This window comes from Astatotilapia calliptera, chromosome 14 (genome assembly GCF_964374335.1).
Source record: "Astatotilapia calliptera chromosome 14, fAstCal68.1, whole genome shotgun sequence".
Classification (NCBI taxonomy): domain Eukaryota; kingdom Metazoa; phylum Chordata; class Actinopteri; order Cichliformes; family Cichlidae; genus Astatotilapia; species Astatotilapia calliptera.
Genome location: NC_137435.1, coordinates 22,785,640 through 22,808,871, shown reverse-complemented (window position 1 = coordinate 22,808,871; position 23,232 = coordinate 22,785,640). Strand labels below are relative to the sequence as shown.

The following is a 23,232-nucleotide window of genomic DNA, read 5'->3' as shown; positions in this document are numbered from 1 at the left end:
GACTGAGACAGGACTCTCTTCCAGACACTAAACCAAGGAACAATGTACATTTCAATTCCTTTAATTTTAAATATGTTCATATTGTCTCTCTCTCTCTCTCTCTCTCTCTCTCTCTCTCTCTCTCTCTCTCTCTATATATATATATATATATATATATATATATATATACACCCCCCCAATTTTTGCACATGTCGAGGAGCGTGTCAGGCTACATTTCACTGTGTGTTATACTTGTATAACTATGCATGTGACAAATAATAAAGAACCTTGAACCTTGAACCTTGGGTCTTCTGTGGAACCAGGTTCCAGTTTGGATTCAGGAGATAGACATTATTTAGTCAAATTTGTGAAAAATCAAAGACTTTCAGAATTTTTCTGAATGCTTCTTTAGCTTAATTCTAATTGTTTTACTTGTATGTATCTTTCTGTTGGCAGCAATTGAAAAATAAACCCAGTGCTTTGGATGAAATGAGCTCCATTCCTTTAATTATTGACTTTGCATGTTTTCTGTTCAGTGTTGTGCAAACTATGTAACACATTTATGAACACTCTCTTCTAAATTTAAGAACTGACTACTGTAAAAAAAAAAAAAAGTTCATATCTCTAACCTAAAGTTTAACAATTTACTCTTTGCTTAGGTCTTGGTATGCTGATTTCAAGAAAATGAACGATAGCTGTCTACTTTTTTTCAATAATACTTACATATATTACAACAAACTTGCAATGTCAGCATAGATTTAATATCTACAGCATCTACCTATACACTCCACTTCAGTACACTTCAGAACTTCTTTCAGTAACTACGAGCTGTGCTATTGATATGGCTTAAGCCAATCACCTTGGACATGTGAATGGTTGTATTCACAAGATACAAGTGAACAAAACAAAATAAATTCTATCGTAGAAACTGAGATCCCTACCTCTGAGCATAAAAAGAAGGTTTCTGGAGAGCTTAAACCCCTACATCCTGAGAGATTTGCCTGGGGTGCAAAACTACATGTATAACGTTGTGGTCTATGGAGACTCCAAGAAGGCTCATGATCCGCACATGTAGGCAGACCTCAAACGCCTCCAGATAAATGCAACAAAAAAAAGTTTGTTCAGCCATCCCAGCATTCCATTTCTGATAGATGTGATTTCCAGAGATGGCCTGTGCTCTAAGTTTTTGCCTGACTATACAACAGTGATGAGGCATTCTGGGAAGTAATACACAGACTGAAATGCAGTGGAATTTGATGGCAGAAGAAAGCTTCAGGGAAACTAAAACCTATCACAAGTATATATATATATATATATATATATATATATATATATATATATATATATATATATATATATATATATATATATATATATATATATATATATATATATATATATATATATATATATATATATATATATATATATATATATATATATAATCTAGAAATAGAACAGATAAAATACAAATAGTACAAATAAATAAATGAAGACAGAAAAGGAGAGAAAATATTGACGTGTGAAACAGAGATGTGTGCAAAAGAGCTATAGCTTAATATGCTGCCTTAATATGCTGGATGACCTGATGTGCAAAAAATTATTATTTCTGTTCAATAATAGGTCAGCTGTTCAAGAGTCTGATGGCAGTGTGGAAGAAGGAGTTGTTGAGTCTGGATGTTCTGGATTTCACACTTCTGAACCTCTGTCCCAAGGGCAGAAGTGTGAACAGTCTGTGTTGTGGGTGTGTGAGCTCTTTGAGGATGGAGGCAGCTCTCCTCTGGACTCTGCGATGGTAGATGCTCTGAAGAGAGGGCAGCGGAGTCCTGATGATCTTCTCCACAGTTGTTATCACTCTCTGCAGGCGTTTGCGGTCCATGACAGTAGTGCTGCCGTACCATGCTGTGATGCAGCTAGTCAGTTCTAGGTTACTGGAAAACTTAGCACTTGTGATTTATGACCCTGGATTCCATACCTTCGTTACCACAGATTTCTGAGACTGAGACACTTTCCTAGCTCAGCTTCACAAAAACAACATTGAATGCAGAGATGGGCAGTAATGCGTTACTTGTAACTTCTTTTTACAGCGAAAAAAAACCCTAAACGTCCAAGCAAGCACCGAGTGCGCTACGACGTAATGAGAAATTCACAGAGAAACTCGCGGATTCTTCCACTGACCGCTGCAGCACACCTGCACTGGGGTAAACCTCCGCCTACCCTACTTCTGCTTTGCAGGTGACAATAGAGCAACAGAACTGCTAGTCTTTGATTTTATTTATTTTCTGCTGTGATTTACTTGCATCTATTTGAAAGAGTGAGTGTAAACACAAAAAAAAAAAAATTATTTTATGTGCTGGAATGTGCAGAAAATAGGTTTAAATGTTAAACAAATTTCTTCCAATCAGAGAATGTTGCATATAATTAAATGTGTGACAAAGTGGGTGAGAAGACTATTTGTCTACATTCTTAGTTAACATTCTTGTTTTGATTTAACCATATTTCACATGTAATCTGCAATAGGCAAACATCTACTATCCCGGGTTTGTTTATGTTCTGCACTTTTACAGATTATATAATATAACATCTTGGTTTAAATCAATTCATGCAAGTTTGTTGAGTTAACATGTTATTTATTTCAACTGTTAATTTGTATTGTTTGAACTTACCTTTACCTACCTGTCTTCCAGAAGCAAAAGGAGGAAATGTAGTTCTACTTCCTGCTTTATACCTTCTGGGTTCATCTGAGGTCACAGGAAGAGACCAAGGGCAGGAGGGGAAGAATTCTTATAATTTAATAAAGTTAATTTTAAAGGGTTTATAAAGAAATAGATTTAATGTTGTGATATGTATTGATTACACCAGAGTTTATGTTGCCAGTCAAGAGGAGTAGTAGAGGATGAATATAATCATGTTCATCTCACCTACCTACTGAATGGAATAGTCCAGAGGAGAAAGTGTTTGATTAAGGGGACTATTTAAGCAGACGAACTCAGGTGTTTCAGAAGAAGGGTTCAGGTCAGTGTAGCTGTGTGCAGTTTGACCTTAATTTCCGTTGATTTAAGTTCAGTTATGTTTATTTGAATTGAGTTTATTATAGAGTTGAGTTTCTTATTTGTTTCTTTGTAAATATTCTTGGGCCACAGAATGGTGAATAAATCACTTGCTACACTGGACAGCATCAGTCTCCTGCACTTCTTTGACCGCTTAAGTCGAGTCCTACCACAAAATGTTTGATGCATAAAGTTAAAAGATTAAAACTAATAAGACAAGTTTTTAAAACAGACTTTTCCATTTGATTACACATTGTATGATGGATTATGTAGAAAAAGTAGAATTGGGCTGAAAGATCTATTGCTTTATTACCTGTTCAGGTTGTAAATCGTGTTTTTTAAAAAGTAACTAAGTAATCAGTAAAGTAACGGGATTACTTTTGGGGGGGAAGTAATCAGTAACTAATTACTGATTACTTTTTCAAGTAACTTGACCAACACTGATTGAATGTGTAATTGCACTTGTATCCTGCATCCTGTCACCAACTGACAGAAAATTCTCCATAATCGAAAAGTACAGATTGGCTTGTGTCTGGTGTGTGAAGCAGTGGAGAACCTGTGTATGGGGACTCAGATTTACAAAGATAAAGTTCAGGTAGGCAAACACATGGGAAAGGGAGGGCCAAGGTTCTCGACCACCATTTTGGTCCATCAGCAGACAGGGCCCAAGCACATTCATCCTCAGTGACACAAAACACTGGAAGATAGACTTTCTCCCTGTTCACAGTGGTCTAAAGGGTCACCGCAGAATGACTTTTAAGAGTAAGCAGGCAAGGTTCGCCTAGCAGGTAACAGAAAGAGAGACACCTTCCTGTTTGGTGTAAACATTGTGTAATAAAGTATCCCTCACATGGAGGATTAAAAAAAATGTAAATGGTGCAGGTGGATCTCTTCACTTAAAAATGAAAATAAATGAATAAAAAAATGTATCAAGAAAAATAAGGCTAAAGTAAAGTTTTACCTTCAGAACTTCAGCTGACTGCATTATATTTTGTTTTTAAACTTTCTATTATTTCGACATAGGCTTAATAAACCTGAGGTGTATTGCGTGAAAGAGATTTTTATCCAGAGTTTGTTGATTCCAAGTGCTTTGCAGAAACATAGACATGCTATTTGGCTGGTAGATGCTTGTACCATCTACCAGCCAAATAGCATGTCTGTTTCTTACATGTGTTAGGCTAAACCATTATGTGAGGCAGGCAAGAGTTGGCTTTTGTCGCTGCTGCAGCTTTTTCACAAGCAGAAAATGTCTTGGGTAATGGAGATGTTGGCCACCAGGCGGCAGGCAAAACGTATTTTGGAGAATTCATATTTAATGCGATCTGATAAGGGAGATATATGAGACACACAGAGAATTGGCAGGTATGATTACTCTCTCTCACTCTCTCCCTGTATATGTATATATATATATATATATATATATATATATATATATATATATATATATATATATATATATATATGAAAAAAAATAGCACTGGGTGTTTACAAACTGCGTTTGAAGATGTATTAAGAACGCTGTATAAAAAACTCTTTAAGAATTTAGTCTTAAATGCAGATGTTTGTATTTCAATACTTGTCTTGTATGATGTTCTTTGGTCTTCAAATACCAGACTATTTTAACAACGGTGATGGGTAAGTTTTGTATAATAATAATAAAAACAAATTTAAGGTCCACCCACTCGACTCTGACGCGATCTCACTGAAGGGTTCCCACGGATACAGGAAAGTGTTTCAGTTCGGTATAGAAAACTGGCGTAGGGGCATTTAAGCCACATTTCACACACTGAAGAACGAAAGTACTTTGAGGAGACAAAAATCTTTCTTTTCAAAGGTAGGCATTTCTCTGAAACCCATTCCCGCACACTTGTTGCGTGTGTTTTGTGGAGAATTCTGTTATTTTTCTTTTCACAAGAAGCGGGCTGTAAAAAACAAAAACAAAAAACAAATACAAACTGAAAAACAGCTTCGATCTGTGATCACCCCGCCTTCACATGACTTATTATTAAATATTCATCCGCTCTGCTGTTTTGATCAGTTTGAGAGTGTGTTTTGATCACGTGGAGAAACTATGTAATGGCATGAAGACATCATCTTGCCCAAATGATGTTTTTCCAACACATTTAAAAAATATATTTTTAAGGTTATCGGTACTGACATCTTAAGGATTTTTAACAGCAGTCTTAGTTCAGGTGTTGTGCCAGCCCGTTTCAAACATGCTGTTGTACAGCTTTAAAAAATCATCTGGATTCCTCTGTCCTCTCAGATTTCTGGCCTATTTCAAAGCTTCCTTTCCTGTCAAAATTTTTTGAAAAGATTTTATTCGTTCAGCAGCAATCTTTTTTTAAATTGACACGGTGTCCTTGAGAGGTTTCGGTCTGGTTTTAAAGCTCTTGGCAGCGCTGAAACCGCAAAGTTTTTAACGGTCTTTATTTAGCCACTAACTCAGGAGACTCGGCTGTGCCTTTGCTTTTGGATCTGACAGCTGCCTTTAATACTGTTGACCACAGCATCTTGATCTCACATTGGGGCATTGCAGCATCAGATTGGTTCAGTGGCATTAGAGTGGTTCAGGTCTGAGAGGACTTTCTCTGTGAGCTTTGGAGATTTTATCTCTTCCTCAGCTCCCTGTAACCCACACAATTTCCTCAGGGATTAATAAACTATGCTGATTCTCATTCTGATTACTTGTGGTGTTGCCCAGGGATCTATATTGGGGCCAATTTTATTCTCTATTTATATGCTACCTCGAGGTCTATTTTTTTTTTTTTAGAAAATATAACATTTGTTTCCATTCATACACCGATGACACTCAGATCTATCTAGGACTGAAGACGAGCTGCCCTGCCCCACTGCTATGGATAGTTACCCCACCATTACTTCAGTGTCTCGGTGAAATTAAAGCCTGGATGGCCTCTAACTTCTCTTTAATGAGAATAAAACCAAAGTGATAATTTTTGGACCAAGTGGCAATCCCAGCACAGCTGATTTTAACCGGCACAGTCTTACTGCTTATATGTTGGAGTTATCCAGATCTGCCTTGTAAGACTGCAGTTGGTCCAAAATGTCGCAGCTCGTCTTCTGACACGAACCAAAAGACGCGAACATATTTCCCTGGTGCTTGCCTCTCTTCACTGGCTCCCTGTTCACTTTGGAGTTGATTTTAAATTTTTTATTGTTGACTTATAAAGCCCTGAATGGAAAGGCTCCTGGGTATTTGTCTGACCTCCTATGGGCCCTCTAGATCTATTAGATCAAATGATCTTCTGCTTTTATGGATACCAAGGTTGAGGCTGGTTCAAAGAGGCGATCGAGCGTTTGGGGTTGTAGCGCCTTAACTGTGGAATAATCTACCCCTACACATCAGACAGGCTCCTTCTGTGAAACCTTTTAAATCTCATCTTAAAACACATCTGTATTCACTGTCTTTTAATGCAGTATGAAAGTTATTTGTTATTTATTTGTTGTTTGGTACCATCATAAATTATTTGGAATTAGTTGTTTTGTATTTTTGTACAGCACTTTAGTCAACGTTGTTGTTGTAATTAAACGTGCAGTATATATAAATAAACGATAACGAAACTATTATGGTTTGATCGAGGAGGTGATCAGGGTGTCAATGGGACAGTTTGAGCACATGGGCGAGGTTCTCTCTTAAACGCTACACGGGTATTTTTGAAAACGTAGATTTTCCGATTTCCTTTAAAAAAAATCTCGTCCACACAAAATATCTCCGTTGTCATGTAAATGCAAAAAACCGGAGTCAAAAAGTCAAACCAGAACCCCTAACCCACTAAGAAATGTTGGCCAATCAGAAGTCTAGAAACCTGGGAGAGAAAGAGTATACAGGGTTTTGTGTCCTCACAAAACCTTAAGTACTGAAAAGTTTTATTTTTATTTTTGGAAAGGCAACTTATTTTGTGTTACTTTTCAAGTGCGTTCATCATTTTAAATGTTAAGAAATGTTAAGAAAAACATTAGGAATGAACAAAATGTATACAGCATACATAAGTTTAATATATATATATATTTTTTTAATTCAAAACCGACGTCGGGATTTGGGTTATGAGAGCGTCTGTGTTGAAGAAGCCACGTCCGAAGTTCACTCTGACCTCTCTGTCTTTCTAAATGGAGGGCCAGTAACTGCGTGTGTATATGTAAGCGTGTAAAAACTGCAGATAGTAAGATTAAGAGCAACAATATCTTGTCTCTATCCACCATTGTACAAATTCATCTCATGTAAACAATAACGTGGCGCACAGCGTGACGTCAAAAACGGCGCACACCTTTTACATTGGGTGACAAATAAAAACCTAAACTCAGTTTTCAGTGATGGAAATTTGGATGAAAGGTGCCACGCATAGTAAAATGCGTGGCACCTCCTTGGGCACAACGCCACAGGTGGCCTGTCTTTAGGCGTATTCATTTTTTTGTTAAGCTGCTAGAGTAACATAGTGTCACTGAATCTTGTTCTTTTAATTAGTGTCTGAAAAGTGTTTTAATTTCAGGTCTGGTAGTATTGTAAGTCCTGCCACGTAGTTTGCTGTTTTTTCCCCTGCTGCTCCTTATTAGTTTCAGTTATTTTATTAATAAAAATCCTTTAATTAGTTTTTCTACGCCTTTGCCTTGTCAACAACCATATTTCCTGGGGTGTATCTCCACGCCAAGCGTTGTCAGTTCCATGTTTACAGACAGCTGTCTTTATTAAATTTTATTTCATTTTTGAGATGCTAAATCTATTTTGGCCTAGCTGAAAAAGACTTTAAAGCATTCACCTTATCCCTGACTGTGGTTGCTGTCCATGGTGCTGATCAAAAGCTGTAATGATGCTACTGATATTATTATTATTATTATTATTATTATTAAAAATATATATGTAAAATATATTATTTTTGCACTCAAACACTGTGTGCGTGTGTGTGTGGTGGGGGGACTCATTTCTCTCAAACAAACCATTTTCTGAGCTGCTAGAATAAATGTTTTTGAGTCTGGTGATGTGAAAATTCGCTTTGAGTATGTGCAGAAGAGACAGACTCCAAAAAAGCTGATAAGTGTAGTATAATATACTATGTAAACTGAAATGTTTTATTGAGGAAAACTGTCTGTGGTGTTTGTCTCTTATATAGGTACAATGATGAGATGCTGTGGTCTGCTAACTGCCCAGAACAAACCAGGTAAAAATCTGATAAACATTAAAATGAATTTTCAATTTGTCATAAAAAAATTAATAGAGTTGCATGGACAGATGGCTCAGCAGAAAATCTAATTTTGACTTTAAAAAATAAATGCTACTATGAAGTGTGACTGTTAGAATTCTGTTTGTCTGTCAGTTCCCCTGAAGAGCATTGAGGTGGAGCTGGAGGTGAGGGACCATGTGGCTACAGTGGTCTCCACTCTGAATTATGAGAACAAGGAGAACAAACCATTAGAGGCTGTTTTTGTCTTCCCTCTGCCTGGAGATGCCGCTGTCTGTCATTTCAGTGCTAAGATCGGACAGACACAGATTGTAGCTGAGGTGATGGAAAAACAGAAGGTGAGCTGGACAGTAAATATAACCTCATTATAAGTAAGATTATCTATTCCATGGACAAAAAGCAATGTGTGGTAGGTTATCCATAGACTTGAGAAAAGCATTTGACACTATAGATCACAATATATTAACAAGAAAACTGGAACGTTATGGTGTCAAAGCGGTAGTTTTAAATTTGTTTCCTGAGTAATTTAAGTGACAGGAAGCAGTTTGTGAAATGAAATGGTTGTTGCTCCTTATGTATGGACATTGCTTGTGGTCTACCCTAAGGGTCAGTTTGGGGCCCAAAATTCTTCAACTTATACATCAATGACATTTTTAAAGTCTCCAAAGTATTAAAATGGTACTATTTGCTCATGATACAAACATTTTCTGCTCTGGTGCTGATCTGCAGAAATTATTGGATGAGATGACTAATGAAATAAGTAAAGTGAAGTTCTGGCCTGATAAAAACAAATTGTCATTAAATTTGAATAAAACACACAAGACACTTCACCTGCCGCCTACTGGTGTTGGCCAGAGGGGCCGATGGCGCGATATGGCAGCCTCGCTTCTGTCAGTCTGCCCCAGGGCAGCTGTGGCTACAACCGTAGCTTGCCTCCACCAGTGTATGAATGTGAGAGTGAATGAATAGTGGAATTGTAAAGCGCTTTGAGGCCCCGAAAAGTGCTATATAAATGCAATCCATTATTATTATTATTATTATTATTATTATTATTATTATTATTATTATTATTATTATTATTATTATTATTATTATTATTCTTATTATTATTATTATTATTATTATTATTATTACCAGCAAAAGCTTTTGCATTTCTGTCCATGGAGTGAAGCTGTGGAACAGTTTGAATATGGAGTTGCAGCAGTGTCCAAACATAAAGCAGTTCAAAAAGAGTTATAAAGATATAGTTATAATGATTTTCATGAAAGAAAAGGAAAATGTTGAAATTCAGTGAATGTCTCTATTTAGAAAGTGTCATGATGTGATGTATATACAGTATTATATCAGATATCTGTTCGCTATTTTTACTGCAGATTTTATCAGTAAGGAAGCTGACTAAATATTGATAACCTAAGGCAAAGGGATGGGATTAAATAAGTGTGTAGGCTACTACTTCCCACTCCTTTTTGATATGTAACTGAATCGGAACAGTTGAAGCAATATTGAAATGTATTAGCTATATTTTGTATAGCATTATTTTCTCTTCGTTTCTTTGCTAAATGTACTTGTATATTGTTCACATGATTGAAATAAATTAACAAACAAACAGACAAACAAGATTCAAATTAATAATAAACAGTGAATGTCACTGACATGTGCCACCTGTCCTTCAGGCTCGTGAGGAGTATGATGATGCTCTGAGCTCCGGTCAGCAGGCCTTCCTATTGGAGGAGAGTGATCAGAGTCCAGATATATTCTCTCTGAGTGTGGGCAGTCTGCCTCCAGGAGAGCGCGCCTCCATCAGGTTGGAGTATGTGGCTGAGCTGGCTGTGCAGGCTGATGATGGTCTGAGGTTCTGTCTGCCTGCTGTGCTCAACCCTCGATACCAGCCTCGGGGTAGGAAAAAACGTTGACACTAACAGAAAGCCTCAAACTCACACCTCTGCATAGAAAAAGGTTTCATAACTGCAACTATGGTGGTGGAGGAATTTCCAACCTCTTTCTCTCTCTCCGTCTCTCTTCCTCCATAAATAAAATATTTTTGAATTTGTTATGTAGACAAAAAAGATAAACTTGAAAAGAATTAAGCGTAACATGGAAACATAAACATTGAAAGCAACTGTCTTTCTCAACACTTTATTTTCAAGTCCAGAATCTATAACATGATTAGGGGATGGACTTTGGGGTTACGGAGTATCTGTGCTGTGTTAGGCTATGTCATTCTTTCTTTCTCATTCTGCATTTATTCTGTCTTTCAAACATACAAAATTATTTGATTGCCCTTCCACCATTACTATAACTGCAGTTTCTTTGCTCTTTGTGTCATTTCTAGCCAGAATTTAAACACAGGGGTTACTGTGGCTCCTCTGAAAGAGAACACCTCAAATCAGAAGTACTTGACTCCCTGGTATAACTCGCAAATGTGCACCTTAAAGCAGATAAAGTAAGCTAGAAACAGTGTCTCACTAATTAAGAAGATCATCATTTAGCTTAAAAAATAGTTTTTTGCTTTATAAAAAAGCCTTCAGTAAAGCTAGAAGGTTACTATTCATCACTGATTGAAGGAAATAAGAGCAACCCTAGGTTTCTCTGCAGCATTTTATTCATTTTATTCTATTACATTGTCTACAATTGTGTACAGTATCTTATTCTTATCCTTTTCCAGTGTTTTTCTAAATTTTACTATGTAACTTTGCACTGTCCACTTTCTGCTGTAACAAAACAAATTTCCCACAGGTTGGACTAATAAAGGTTATCTTATTGTATCTTATCTTAGCACTGTAGTCAAGCTGACAAAAAGTCAGAGCTCTGCTGAGCCAACCATTCCTTTAACGTTAAATAGTAATGAATTCATGAACGTCTTCACAAATACAATTTTAACTACTAGAGGAAAAACATACTGATAATCATCTCACTGACTTAACAATGTGTAGAGTTACTTTCAGTACCAGTGGTATTTATTTAATCTTTTTCTTCAATTGATCTTTCTGAGTTAACTTCAGTAATTACTTCATTACTTCCTCCAAATGATCAACATGTCTCATAGACCCCATTCCTACAAGACTGTTCAAAGAAACTTTGCCAATAATTAATATTTCATTCTTAAATATGATCAACCTATTTCTATTAAACGGCTATGTACCACAGGTCTTCAGACTGGCAGTAGTTCAACTGTTACTTTAAAAGCCACCTCTAGACCCAGCAGTCTTAACTAATTACAGGACAGCCTTCCCCTAATTAGGACTGGATCAGGTGGCCCAGAAACTTCCCTTAGTTACACTGCAATAGGTCAAGGTTCCAATGAAGCATTAAGTGTATTTCTTCACTGAGTGTTTTTTCACTCACTATACGTTTACACATACCTCTGCATTTAATTCAAGTTCTCTTCCATGGCATGTCTTTGTCCTGTTTTCCTCCTCTCACCCTCAACCGGTCTTGGCAAATGGCTGCCCCTCCCTCAACCTGGTTCCGCTGGACGTTTCTTCCTGTAAATAGGGAGCTTTTCCCTCTCATTGTTGCCAAGGAACTTGCTCATAGGGGGTCTTTCGAGTGTGGGGTTAGTGCCCTACAGTCTGTCTTTCTCTGCCCGAGTGTCCTCTCCTCGTCCAATCTCTAAAGTAGAGTCCAACTGTTCCCTGGACCCTCTCCAGGACCTCAACACTGATCAAACCCAGGCCACGGTAGGTAGAGTGCTGATGTTTCTGCTGTGTGTGGTTGTTACTTATTACTGAGAATTAAATATGAATGTGTGTGTGGTGTGCAGGTTAAGCTGGCTGCAGGACACAAGTTTGACAGAGATGTTGAACTGCTGATTTATTACAAAGATGCTCACCAGCCCACTGCTGTGGTGGAGGCAGGACAGGCCTCTGCTGAGCCGGGTGAGTGGAAATGATAGGAGTAGTTGGTTTGAAAATGTAAAAAAAAAAAATTGCTTATCTACTGCTGCTTGGAAGTTCAAAATGTTGACATAAACAAAAAGCAATTTCTCAGATTTTTCTGTCTGTTATTTTTCAGGCTCTCTGATGGGTGATCCAGTGGTGATGGTGAGTCTGTACCCTGAGTTCCCCCAGTCTGCGATGTCTTCATGTGGAGAGTTTGTGTTCTTAATGGATCGATCTGGAAGTATGAGTAATACTCGCATCCGCAGTGCCAAGGTATCTGTAATATTTTAATCATAAACTCTTTAGTTTCAAATTGTTCCTCTCACACAGTGGCCTCACCATATTTTCAATGTTCTGTTAAGGATACTCTGCTGCTCCTGTTGAAGAGCTTACCAATGGGCTGCTATTTCAACATTTACAGTTTTGGGTCCTGTTATGAACACATCTTCCCGTGAGTCTCTCCCTCATATCAAAGGCCCTGCTGTCTTTGTTAAAATATCCTAATGGGTGTTTTGGTGCATGTGTTTGTGTGATGGCAGTAAGAGTGTGGAGTACAGCCAGCAGACCATAAAGGAGTCTCTGAAGAAAGTTGAGCAGATGGAGGCTAATCTTGGAGGAACTGAGATCCTGGAGCCCCTCAAATATATTTACAGCCAGCCCTGCATTCCCAATCAGCCTCGACAGGTAACACACACTCACATGCTCTTCTGGTTTGCTGTCTTCGTGGGGACATCCCAATGCTTTCCCTAAACTTAACCATTAACCATAAACCAATTGTAACCCTAAAACACTAAAACCACAATTTAAGTGTGAAAAATGCCTCCAACAACGTGGGGACCTGGATTTTGGTCCCCACCAGTACAGTAAATTTCAGACTTTGGTCCCCACCAAGATAGTAAGAACCCGTATGCGCGCGCGCGCGCACGCGCGCGCACACACACACACACACACACACACACACACACACACACACACACACACACACACACACACACACACAAACTGCTTTGCATTAATCTCCTGGAAATTTCCTTTGAACTTAATTTTACTTTCTGCTTGCCTTAGAACAACTTCATCTTAAAATATAATGATTTAGGATATTTTAGCTTTTTTTATATCACCATGAAGATGCTTTATAGGGATGTATCTACATAGAGCAGATTCAGTTTCATAAAAACATTGGACAAAACTTGGACCACACACGCTCTACAAATGTTTCTCAGCATTGGCATTAGTGTACAATCTAACTTTTAATATATCACATATTTTTACCCTGTGAATATAATCGTTGTTCATGTAACAGCTTTGTTCTTTAGTTTGGAGTTCATACTAACTGTACATTGTTCGTTGCACACTACCACAAAAACATTTGTGTTTCTGAATCCTAACTCAGCTCTCAGAACAAGCTGTGTGTTTCTGGGTCTGATGTTTTGTCCTTATGTGCCAACTCTCCTCTCTAGCTGTTTGTCTTTACTGATGGAGAGGTGAGGAACACCAAAGAAGTGATAGATCTGGTGAAGAAGAACTCAGATTCTCACAGGTGAAACCACAAAAACACAAGTACGTCTACACAATTCCCAAAATGTCCAACATGTCCTCTATGTAGAAAACTGTTGTATTGCAGGTGTTTCTCTTTTGGGATTGGGGAAGGGGCCAGCTCTGCTCTCATCAATGGGATGGCCAAAGAAGGAGGAGGTCATGCTCAGTTCATCACAGGGACTGACAGGATGCAGGCAAAAGTAAGACATTAAACACAAAAAGAAAACAAGTTAAGCATTGCAGCAGCAGCAGCAGCAGATACATATTTGTGATCAGACCTGCAGTGAGTAAAATGTCTGTTCCAACTGTTTGTGTATATTTGGAGAGTTTTTCATTATTTTTCAGGCGATGCAGTCGCTGCGATTTGCTCTGCAGCCGGTTGTGGTCGACATCTCAGTCACATGGGATTTACCAAAGGAAGTGTCTGTCACTGTCCTCTCTCCACCAATCACAGCACTTTTCCAGGGTCAGAGGTCGCTGATTTATGCCCAGCTCACTGGACAGGTAGGAGCAGCACCTTCTCATGTTGTTGTTTAACTATTTCATGACTTCTGACCCTGTGATTCTGTGTCAGAGTTCAGAGGCAGCAGAGGGCTGTGTGATGGTGAAGTACAGTCTGGCAGGTCATCCCTCTGAGAACCAGCTGCACTTCAGTCTCAGACCTGCAGAGGACACTGGGTAAAACAGAGTTTAAGAAACTCAGTACTTTTCATCGGTTCATGACTTTAGATATATTGGGTTGAAAATAGCAGTAGATTATAATGAATATGGACTGAAATATGTTGTGTTCACATCTGAAATAAAGTATTTAAAAAAAAAACAAAGAAACACTTAAGTCACCCATCTCTTGGTGTTCCTTATTATCTGCAGATTAACAGTCCACAGGTTGGGTGCTCGAACTCTGATTCGCTCCCTGGAGATGGAGGAGAGAGAGCACAGAGGACAGCAAGGTGGAGGTGTGAAGGAGAAGGTGGTGCATCTCAGTGTCCAATCAGGAGTTAGCTGTTCTTTTACTGCCTTCATTGCTGTCAACAAAGACAACAGCAAAGTGATTCAAGGACCTCTTGTGCGCAGAAATATTCCAACAGCCAGTGAGTTTTTCCCAATAGCAAAACTAAAAGTCAGCCACAGATCTGAAGCAAAGATGGTTCAGCATGAATAAAATCAGTAAAATGTTTGGTTTAATAGAAAGTCAGACTCAAATGAAAAGACAACAAGTACTGTATTTTCCACACTATCAGGCGCACTTAACGTCCTTTAATTTTCTCAAAACTCGACAGTGCGCCTCCGGTGCGCCTAATGCATGGATTCTGGTTGTGCTTACTGACCTTGAACCGATTTTATGTTGTGCATGGTGCTCAAAAATCCGTCAAAAAATGTTTTAGTACGACTTTGGTAAGCTACGAAGCCACACTGCTTGATGGATTGTTGGAGTTAAACAAACACTGGCATCACTGAGAGTTAAAAACTGTCTACATTCTTTCATCTTTCATCTCCAGGCATTCATGAAAACAGAATTTATTAAATTTAATAGAATTAGAAGTTATCAGGAAGTTAGCTCGCTAGTTTCCACCTAAACATGATATACCATGTTTTGACCGAGATTTCTGAAAAAATTAAAAGTGCTGCTCTGCTATCACTTCCAACTTAAATGAAGACAGAAAACTAAACAGTAGTGACTTTTGTAGGGTCACTGAAGTTGGACTAGCTGGTATATAATGATGTGCTACATTATCGCTAGAGACACAGCTATGTTAGCATAACATTAGCACAGTGAAGCTGGAGGATGAACGCTAAGGCTTTTTTCCACTCGATAAAAGTTAACGAGGGTTCCCGATAGTTAGGGACAAATGCAATCGCATGGCAGGATGCTGTAAACGAACCAAACGTCAGTCAGGAGAACAACTGAGATAAACTATTCACAATACGAGGTTAGTCATTAATATACTGCAACAATATGGGAATAGAGCAGCTGCTATAAACATTAATGAATCAATGGTACGGAAGTGAAGGAAGCAAGAAGAATGACTTGAGTAAAGTTTGACTTATCTGACTGTTTTGTTTCACTTAATGCGCCTTATAATCCAGTGCGCCTTGTGGTCCAAAAAAATACAGTAGAAACAAGGTGGTAATGTATGGTAGAATGTAGGTACTCATCAGACAGCAGTATCAGAGAGAGGGATGCATGTGAGAAAGGTTTTTTTTTCACTGATTCTCTAAACTTGAACTCATTCTTTTTTTCTTTTCTTTTCTTTATCTTTAAAGTGATCCAGAGTCCTCCTGTGGTGAACAGTTCTCTACGTAGTAAGTAAAAACCTGAATAAGTGTTATTGAAAGAAGCATCTGCAGGATCTTTCAAAAGGTTGAAAGATCCTTTAACTACTCATATTAGGGTTTTTCTTTGTGTTTACTCTTTTTGCCTGTGTACAGTGAAAAACACTGGAGAGGTTAGTATTTCGAAATAAGTTAAAAATGACAACGGAAAATATTATTTAGATTTTACATTTAATTAGTATCGGAATGAAATATTATTTTACATTCATAATCTATGTTACTATTCATAATCCTTATTATTACTGTTGCATCATTTATGATTTATCATTATTGTTATTTCATTGACACATTTATTGAAACTGGTGAGGTTATATTAAAGTCTGTATTTCAGGTGTTAGCATAAGCACATAATAATCTTTCATTGCAGGTGCAACTGTAATCATGTTATACACATATTGCATAGTTAAAGGGTTGAAGCTCGGTCAAGTTAATTAATGGTTTGAAGCTACGGGCAGCGCGATGTCTGGCCGATCAATGGAGCAAAGTTCAGCTATTGAAAGGTTGCCTACATGTTTACAGTATAATTTACTACATATTGCCTGTGTGCATTCAGCAGCCTGCTGCACTGAAGTTTGCCTGGTAACAGATGGCGCTGAGTGAGGTCATGCACTGAGGTTAACAACACAGACACATAGTCTGTCTGGGTAAACTGATTGCAAATGTTGTGTAAGTCTAGAAAAGTTTAATAACAGGATGCATCTGGGAGGCGGTGGAGGAACTGAGAAAGGAACTGTTCTGTTTTAGTGACACGAGTTACCGGTCATCGTCAAAGGAGCTTGCAAAGAATAAGATAAGATAAGATAAGCTTTATTAGTCCCACACGTGGGAAATTTGTTTTGTCACAGCAGGAAGTAGACAGTGCAAAAGTTATGAAGCAAAAATTAGAATACAATAAGAATAAATACAGTACACAACTGTACAGAATAGAATAAAATAAAATACTATATACAGTTGAATAAAATAGAATAAAATATACAATAAGATAAAAATAGAATACGAATGCTATATACAACTGAGTAAAAAATACAACGATGCCAGAGAAGATTATTGCACTTAGTGTTATTGCACATGTGTGGATGTGTGTGTTTGATCAGTTAGTCTTTATTGTGGAGTCTGACAGCAGTGGGGAGGAAAGACCTGCGAAATCTCTCCGTCCCACATCGTGGGTGCCGCAGTCTCCCACTGAAGGAGCTGCTCAGTGCTGTCACAGTCTGCTGCATGGGGTGGGAGATGTTTTTCTAAGAGTGATGACAGCTTAGCCTCCATTCTCCTGTCACTCACCACCTCCACTGGGTCCAGAGAGCATCCTAGAACCGAGCTGGCCCTTCGGATCAGCCTGTTCAGTCTCTTCCTGTCCCCGGCAGAGATGCTGCCGCCCCAGCAGACCACACCATAAAAGATAGCAGAAGCCACCACAGAGTCATAGAAGGTCTTCAGGAGTGGGCCCTCCACTCCAAACAACCTGAGTCTCCGCAGCAGGTACAGCCTGCTCTGCCCTTTCCTGTAGAGGGCGTCTGAGTTATGAGTCCAGTCCAGTCTGTTGTTCAGATGAACACCAAGGTACCTGTAGCTGTCCACAGCCTCAATGTCCATACCTTGGATGTTCAGTGGTTGCAGTGGAGAATGCTTGTGCCTGCGGAAGTCTACCACCAGCTCCTTGGTTTTACTGGCGTTGATCTGGAGGCACCAGTCCACAAAGTCATGAGTCAGTCCTCTGTACTCCTTGTCGTCCCCATCAGTGATGAGGCCGACTATTGCAGAGTCATCAGAGAACTTCTGCAGGAAGCACTGGGTGGAATTGTGGGAGAAGTCTGCAGTGTAGATGGTGAAGAGGAACGGAGCCAGAACCGTTCCCTGTGGGGCCCCCGTACTGCAGACGACCCTGTCCGACACACAGCCCTGAGTCCTCACATACTGTGGTCGGTCGGTGAGGTAGTCCAAAATCCAGGTAGTGAGGTGATGGTCCTCTCCAGAGTTCTCCAGCTTGTCTTTCAGAACCGAGGGAAGAATAGTGTTGAAGGCACTGGAGAAATCAAAGAACATGATTCTCACAGTGCTTCCAGCGGTCTCCAAGCGAGCGAGGGAACGATGTAGGTGAATGACGGCATCATCCGCTCCAATACCAGGCTGGTAGGCAAACTGAAGTGGGTCCAGTGATGAGCTTGTTAGGCGCCGAAGCTGAGCAAGGACCAACAGCTCCAGGGTCTTCATCAGGTGGGATGTCAGAGCCACCGGCCTGTAGCTGTTGAGGTCCTTGGGGCGTGAAGTCTTTGGCACTGGTACAACACAGGAGGTTTTCCAGAGCTGTGGGACTCTTCCCCGCCTCAGGCTCAGGTTGAAGAGGTGCTCCATCACCCCACACAGTTGGTCCGCGCAGGACCTGACGACCCTTGAGCTGATGCCATCTGGGCTCGCTGCCTTCTTGCCATTAATCCTCCTCAGTTCCCTCCTAACCTGGGTGGTTGAGAGAGACAGGCTGGAGCCTTGTGTTGAGTGTGTATTGGATGCTGTTGTTGGGGGTGGGGGGGAGTGAGCAGGGTGAATAGAGGAGGTGTGAAGTGTCTGAGGTGTCAGAGGTGGAACAGCAGCAGTGGGGGTGGGTGAGTCTGCAGCCGATGTTGCAGACTGCCTCATGGCTGAATGAAATCTGTTGAAGAAATGATTCAGTTTATTTGCCCACCTCACATCCCTCCCAGGCAGAGAGTTCTGATGTTTGTGGCCTGAGATGGTTCTGAGGCCTCTCCAGACTTCACCAACATTGTTTTGCTGAAGCTGGTTCTCCATCTTTTGCCTGTAGCTGTCCTTCCCATTCCTTATCAGTCCCCTCAACTCTCTCTGCACCCTTTTCAACTCCTCTATGTCTTTGGATTTGAAGGCCCTCCTCTTCTGCTTGAGGACGGTTTTAATTTCTGGGGTAATCCAAGGTTTGTTGTTGGAGAAACACCGTACAGTCCTGGTAGGTACGGTGTTATCCACACAGAAATTAATATAGTCAGTAATGCATGTAGTAAGGCTGTCGATGTCCTCTCCGTGGTCGTCACAGATCACCTCCCACACAGTCGACTCAAAACAATCCTCAAGAGCCTCCTCGCTCTCCTCCGACCATCTCTGTACTGTGCTGGTGGCTGGTGGCACCCTGCGCACTAAGGGCTCATACACAGGGACAAGGTGCACCAGGTTGTGGTCAGATCTGCCCAGTGGAGGGAGAGGTGATGAACTGTATGCCTCTTCTGCATTGGCATACAGTAAGTCCAGTGTTTTATTGTCTCTGGTTGGGCAGGTCACATACTGGGTGAAGGTGGGCAGTGTGGAGTCCAATGAGGCATGATTGAAGTCCCCTGATATTATGAAAAGGGCTCTCGGAGATTGTGTTTGCAGTCTGCTGACCACTGAGTGGAGAGTGTCACAGGCTGCATCCGCGTTGGCCGAGGGGGGGACATACGCTGTTATTGCGATAACATGCGAGAATTCCCGGGACAGGTAGTACGGACGCATGCTAACGGCCAACAGCTCAATGTCAAAGATCTTACGTTTCCAATAATTACAGAAGGAAGAGATGGTCGATAACGTCTCCTTCTCGGGCGACGGCGCTCCTTCCCAGCACGACACCCCCGTCTTTTCCTCCTCAGCTCGCTGGGAATGTCGGGTCTGTCTGCCGGCAGTACCGCTGCGGGACGCAGCGCTAACAGCTGATCCTTACTGTAAACAAAGGATCCCTGCTCTGGGTCCCCAGACACGGGTGAAAAAAGTAGAAATAAACTAAGAAAAACGACCAGAACTAGCACAAAACGGTAGAACATGGTTGCAGATACGTTAGTTATAAAAAATTACGAGAAGAAAAAGATAAGAAAGAAAGAAACTCAGAATGAGCAGAGCTGCTGTAACAGGCTGCCGCACACGGGGGGCGCCGGAAATAAAGATATAACGAGCGGTCACGGTCACGGTCACGTGGCTTTCTGTTGCCCTGGAGCTCCACCCATTTGTAGTTGGGCAACAGAAGATGCCTGGGACAGTTCAGCCATAACTTTAAACTTCTCCTGCTCATACATGCTTGGAACGATCTTGTCACACTGAAGTGGACGCGCAACGAGATATCATAGCGTGGCTCAAGCACGTTCATCACATTTTAAACCCCTTGTTTTGCACAACAGAATACGGCCTCCCATCTTCAGCTAAACACCCCAGTAGCTTTTGTAATAGCTTTAGCCCGGTCGGATTGGGCAGCAAAGGGCTGCTTAGATGCCGCAAACTCCTCTGCTCCGCCACTTGGACCGCTAGCGCTGGCCATAACTATCGCTTGACAGACCCACCAAGCGCACCATACTCATACTTTTTTTTTCTTTTTCGAATCGCGATCGGTTCGGATTTCGGATCAACCGTGAGCCGTTGCACCACTATTCTTCAGCGTGTGTTACTGTGTTACTCGCTCAAATGTCCACTTCATACCTGTAGCTCCTCTCTCACACTCAGAGCTCCCCACCAAATCCCACTCATCCACTTAAGACTATCACTGGATTGGCCAGAATACATACCAATTAAATTAAAGAAAATACTGGCACTTCTAACATAAATAAAACATGCTGACTAAGTAGTACACATTACATCTGTCACTTTTTCAGTTTACTAAAGACACAATTTTTTTTTACCATTGATGTGCTAAAATCTAAAGAGGAGCGGATCCGACAGCGACTTACAATGCTTCTAGATAAGAATACTCTTGAAAAGGTGTTTGAATTAACTGAGAAAGCTAGTCTAGCACAGCATGAAAAGTCTAAAACCAGACAACAAGGGACATTTCACTGGTTGTGCGTCGGAAACTACAGCAAAATATGGAGATTGTCCTCAACAGACACCTATGAGAAGACCATAGAGGGAACAGTTCACTCTGCCTGGGATAGGGTTACTGAGACCCCGCCCTCTAGTCCGGCCCGGGGAGGTTGCCGGAGGGTGAGCGTCTGGTAGCCGGGCCCAAGTCCATGGGGCCTGGCCAGGCACAGCCCGAAAAAGGGACATGGGCCCATTGTCTTGCAGGTCCAGCACCCACAGGAGGCTCCGTATCAGTCGGGTGCATTGTGTACCGGGCGGCGGCCAGGAGCGGTGGCCCTGGTGGACCGAGCCACGGCTACCAAGACTGGCAATTGGAACATGGAATGTCACCTCTCTGGTGGGAAAGGAGCCTGAGTTAGTCCGTGAGGTTAAGAGGTACCAGCTAGATATAGTCAGGCTAATCTCAACACACAGCTTGGGCTCTGGAACCAGTCTCTTGGAGAGGAGCCGGACTCTGTCTCAGTCTGGAGTTGCCCCTGGTGAGAGGCAGCGGGCTAGGGTGGGTATCTTGGTATCCCCTCGGCTTGCTGCCTGTATGTTGGGGTTTCTCCCAGTGGACGAGAGGGTTTTTTCCCTGCGTCTCTACGTCAGGGAATGGGTCCTGACTGTTGTCAGGATTGGGGCTGCGGCTGCAGTGATGCAGACACTGTACTGGTCTGTTGTGGTGGAGAGGGAGCTGAGTGTAAAAGGGAAGCTCTGAATTTACCGGTGTATCTACGTCCCTACCCTCGCCTATGGTCACGAGCTGTGGGTAGTGACCGAAAGAACGAGGTCACGGATACAAGCAGCAGAAATGGGCTTCCTCCGAAGGGTGGCTGGCCTCTCCCTTAGACATAGGTTGAGAAGTTCGGCCATCCGGGAGGGTCTTGCTGCTCCTTCACATCAAAAGGAGCCAGGCATCTGACAAGGATGGGCGCCTCCTGGGTGAGGTGTGTTGGGCATCCGTGAGGATGCCCCAGGGCAAACCCAGCACATGCTGGAGAGATTATATCTCCTGAGAACGCCTTGGTGTTCCCCCGGACAAACTGGAGGAGGTGGCTGGGGAGAGGGAGGTCTGGGCTTCTCTGCTTAGGCTGCTGCCCCTGTGACCCAGCCCCATATAAGCGGAAGAGGATGGATGGATGTCCTCAGCAGTCAGAAAAGAGAAGGATGCCACACCAAGGATTTGTCTGACAGACAACTCACCCAAGCAGAGAAAAACATCCTTGCAAAAGGATTGACTTTGGTGTGACACCGAGACAAATCCTGCTAGTGGAACTGATCACATCCACAGAAACAGCAATCCAAAACAACAACATTGCAAATGTGGAAGCAGAGCAGCTATGGACAAGAGTTTCGGCCTGTCTCAGCAATGCAACATCAGCATGGAGAAGCAGAAGGCACTCACATCACTTAGTAATGACAACAACATTATCATCCTTCTGGCAGACAAGAGTAGGTGCATGGTTTTACTAAACCAGAAAGACTATCATGAGAAACTTTTTTCGCTGCTCAGTAACAAAAATGCCTCTAAAACGAAACCCAGGAAGTGGTTACAGGAAGAGGGTGATAGATGTCTGAAACAGTTAGAACAAGACAATGATATTGACCGGGCATCGTACCACAGGCTATACTCAGGGTAATCTACACCAAGTCTGTATGGTTTACAGAAGATACATAAACAGGGTGTACCTTTAAAGATCAGTTGTCTGTATGATCAACTTGGTCACCTATAACCTCACAAATTTTCTGGCTTCAATCCTCAACCCAGTGGTAGGCATGTCCGAACACCACATCTAGAACACCTTGGATTTGGTTGAGAAGGTAAAAGATGTCATTATGAAGGCAGATGAAACAATGGTCTCGTACAATGTCACATCTCTTTTCACTTGAGTTCCAGTCACTGAAGCAGTGGTTAGTAAGAGATTACAGGATAATCCCAACTTCAGCAACAGGACCACTCTCAGCATCTACCAAGTGTGTTTGCTCTGCCCCTCAGCCCTCTGGTTCCCACAATCCTTCTGGGAAAAACACAGAGGCAGCCATCAGTAAACTCCAGACTGCGTCAAGCACACACTCACTGACTTGCTGGGAAACTAACAGGTAGTCATGCAACGATCCCAAATTGATAGGAGCTCAGCCACTCTCTATAGCTCCCTCCAGATGAGGCTGATTAACAGCAGGTGTGTGTCATCATCCACTTCAGGTGTGACCAGCCTCCCGGCAGGACACACCCACCAGGCCTGAGAGCACCTGTAGGCCGGTTCTTCGCACAAACACACATCCACACTCCTATATACACACAAACATGGAATCAAGGGACAGGAGTACCAGACAAACACATGGCCTCAGACTAAGACAGAGCAGCACAAAAAGACAAGTTCGTAAAGACCCAAATCCCTGACTGATTCCCCAGTTTCACCCATTGTAGCCAACCATGCAAAGTAA

The 23,232-nt window shown here is 41.3% G+C and overlaps 1 protein-coding gene across 1 annotated transcript in view; it reads left to right on the top strand.

Moving 5' to 3' along the window:
* Window positions 1–4,756: 4,756 nt before the first annotated feature.
* LOC113036869 (von Willebrand factor A domain-containing protein 5A-like) overlaps window positions 4,757–23,232 on the top strand; it is a 34,844-nt gene continuing 16,368 nt past the window's right edge. Inside the window, exons 1-15 of the mRNA XM_080288612.1 lie at window positions 4,757–4,863; window positions 8,156–8,203; window positions 8,360–8,562; window positions 9,898–10,120; window positions 11,720–11,904; window positions 11,988–12,102; window positions 12,239–12,378; window positions 12,468–12,556; window positions 12,645–12,789; window positions 13,566–13,645; window positions 13,730–13,844; window positions 13,990–14,148; window positions 14,219–14,322; window positions 14,515–14,735; window positions 15,910–15,948. Of these exons, the coding sequence (XP_080144738.1) occupies window positions 8,161–8,203; window positions 8,360–8,562; window positions 9,898–10,120; window positions 11,720–11,904; window positions 11,988–12,102; window positions 12,239–12,378; window positions 12,468–12,556; window positions 12,645–12,789; window positions 13,566–13,645; window positions 13,730–13,844; window positions 13,990–14,148; window positions 14,219–14,322; window positions 14,515–14,735; window positions 15,910–15,948 (1,861 nt within the window). The 5' untranslated portion in view covers window positions 4,757–4,863; window positions 8,156–8,160. The remainder of the gene's footprint in view (window positions 4,864–8,155; window positions 8,204–8,359; window positions 8,563–9,897; window positions 10,121–11,719; window positions 11,905–11,987; window positions 12,103–12,238; window positions 12,379–12,467; window positions 12,557–12,644; window positions 12,790–13,565; window positions 13,646–13,729; window positions 13,845–13,989; window positions 14,149–14,218; window positions 14,323–14,514; window positions 14,736–15,909; window positions 15,949–23,232) is intronic.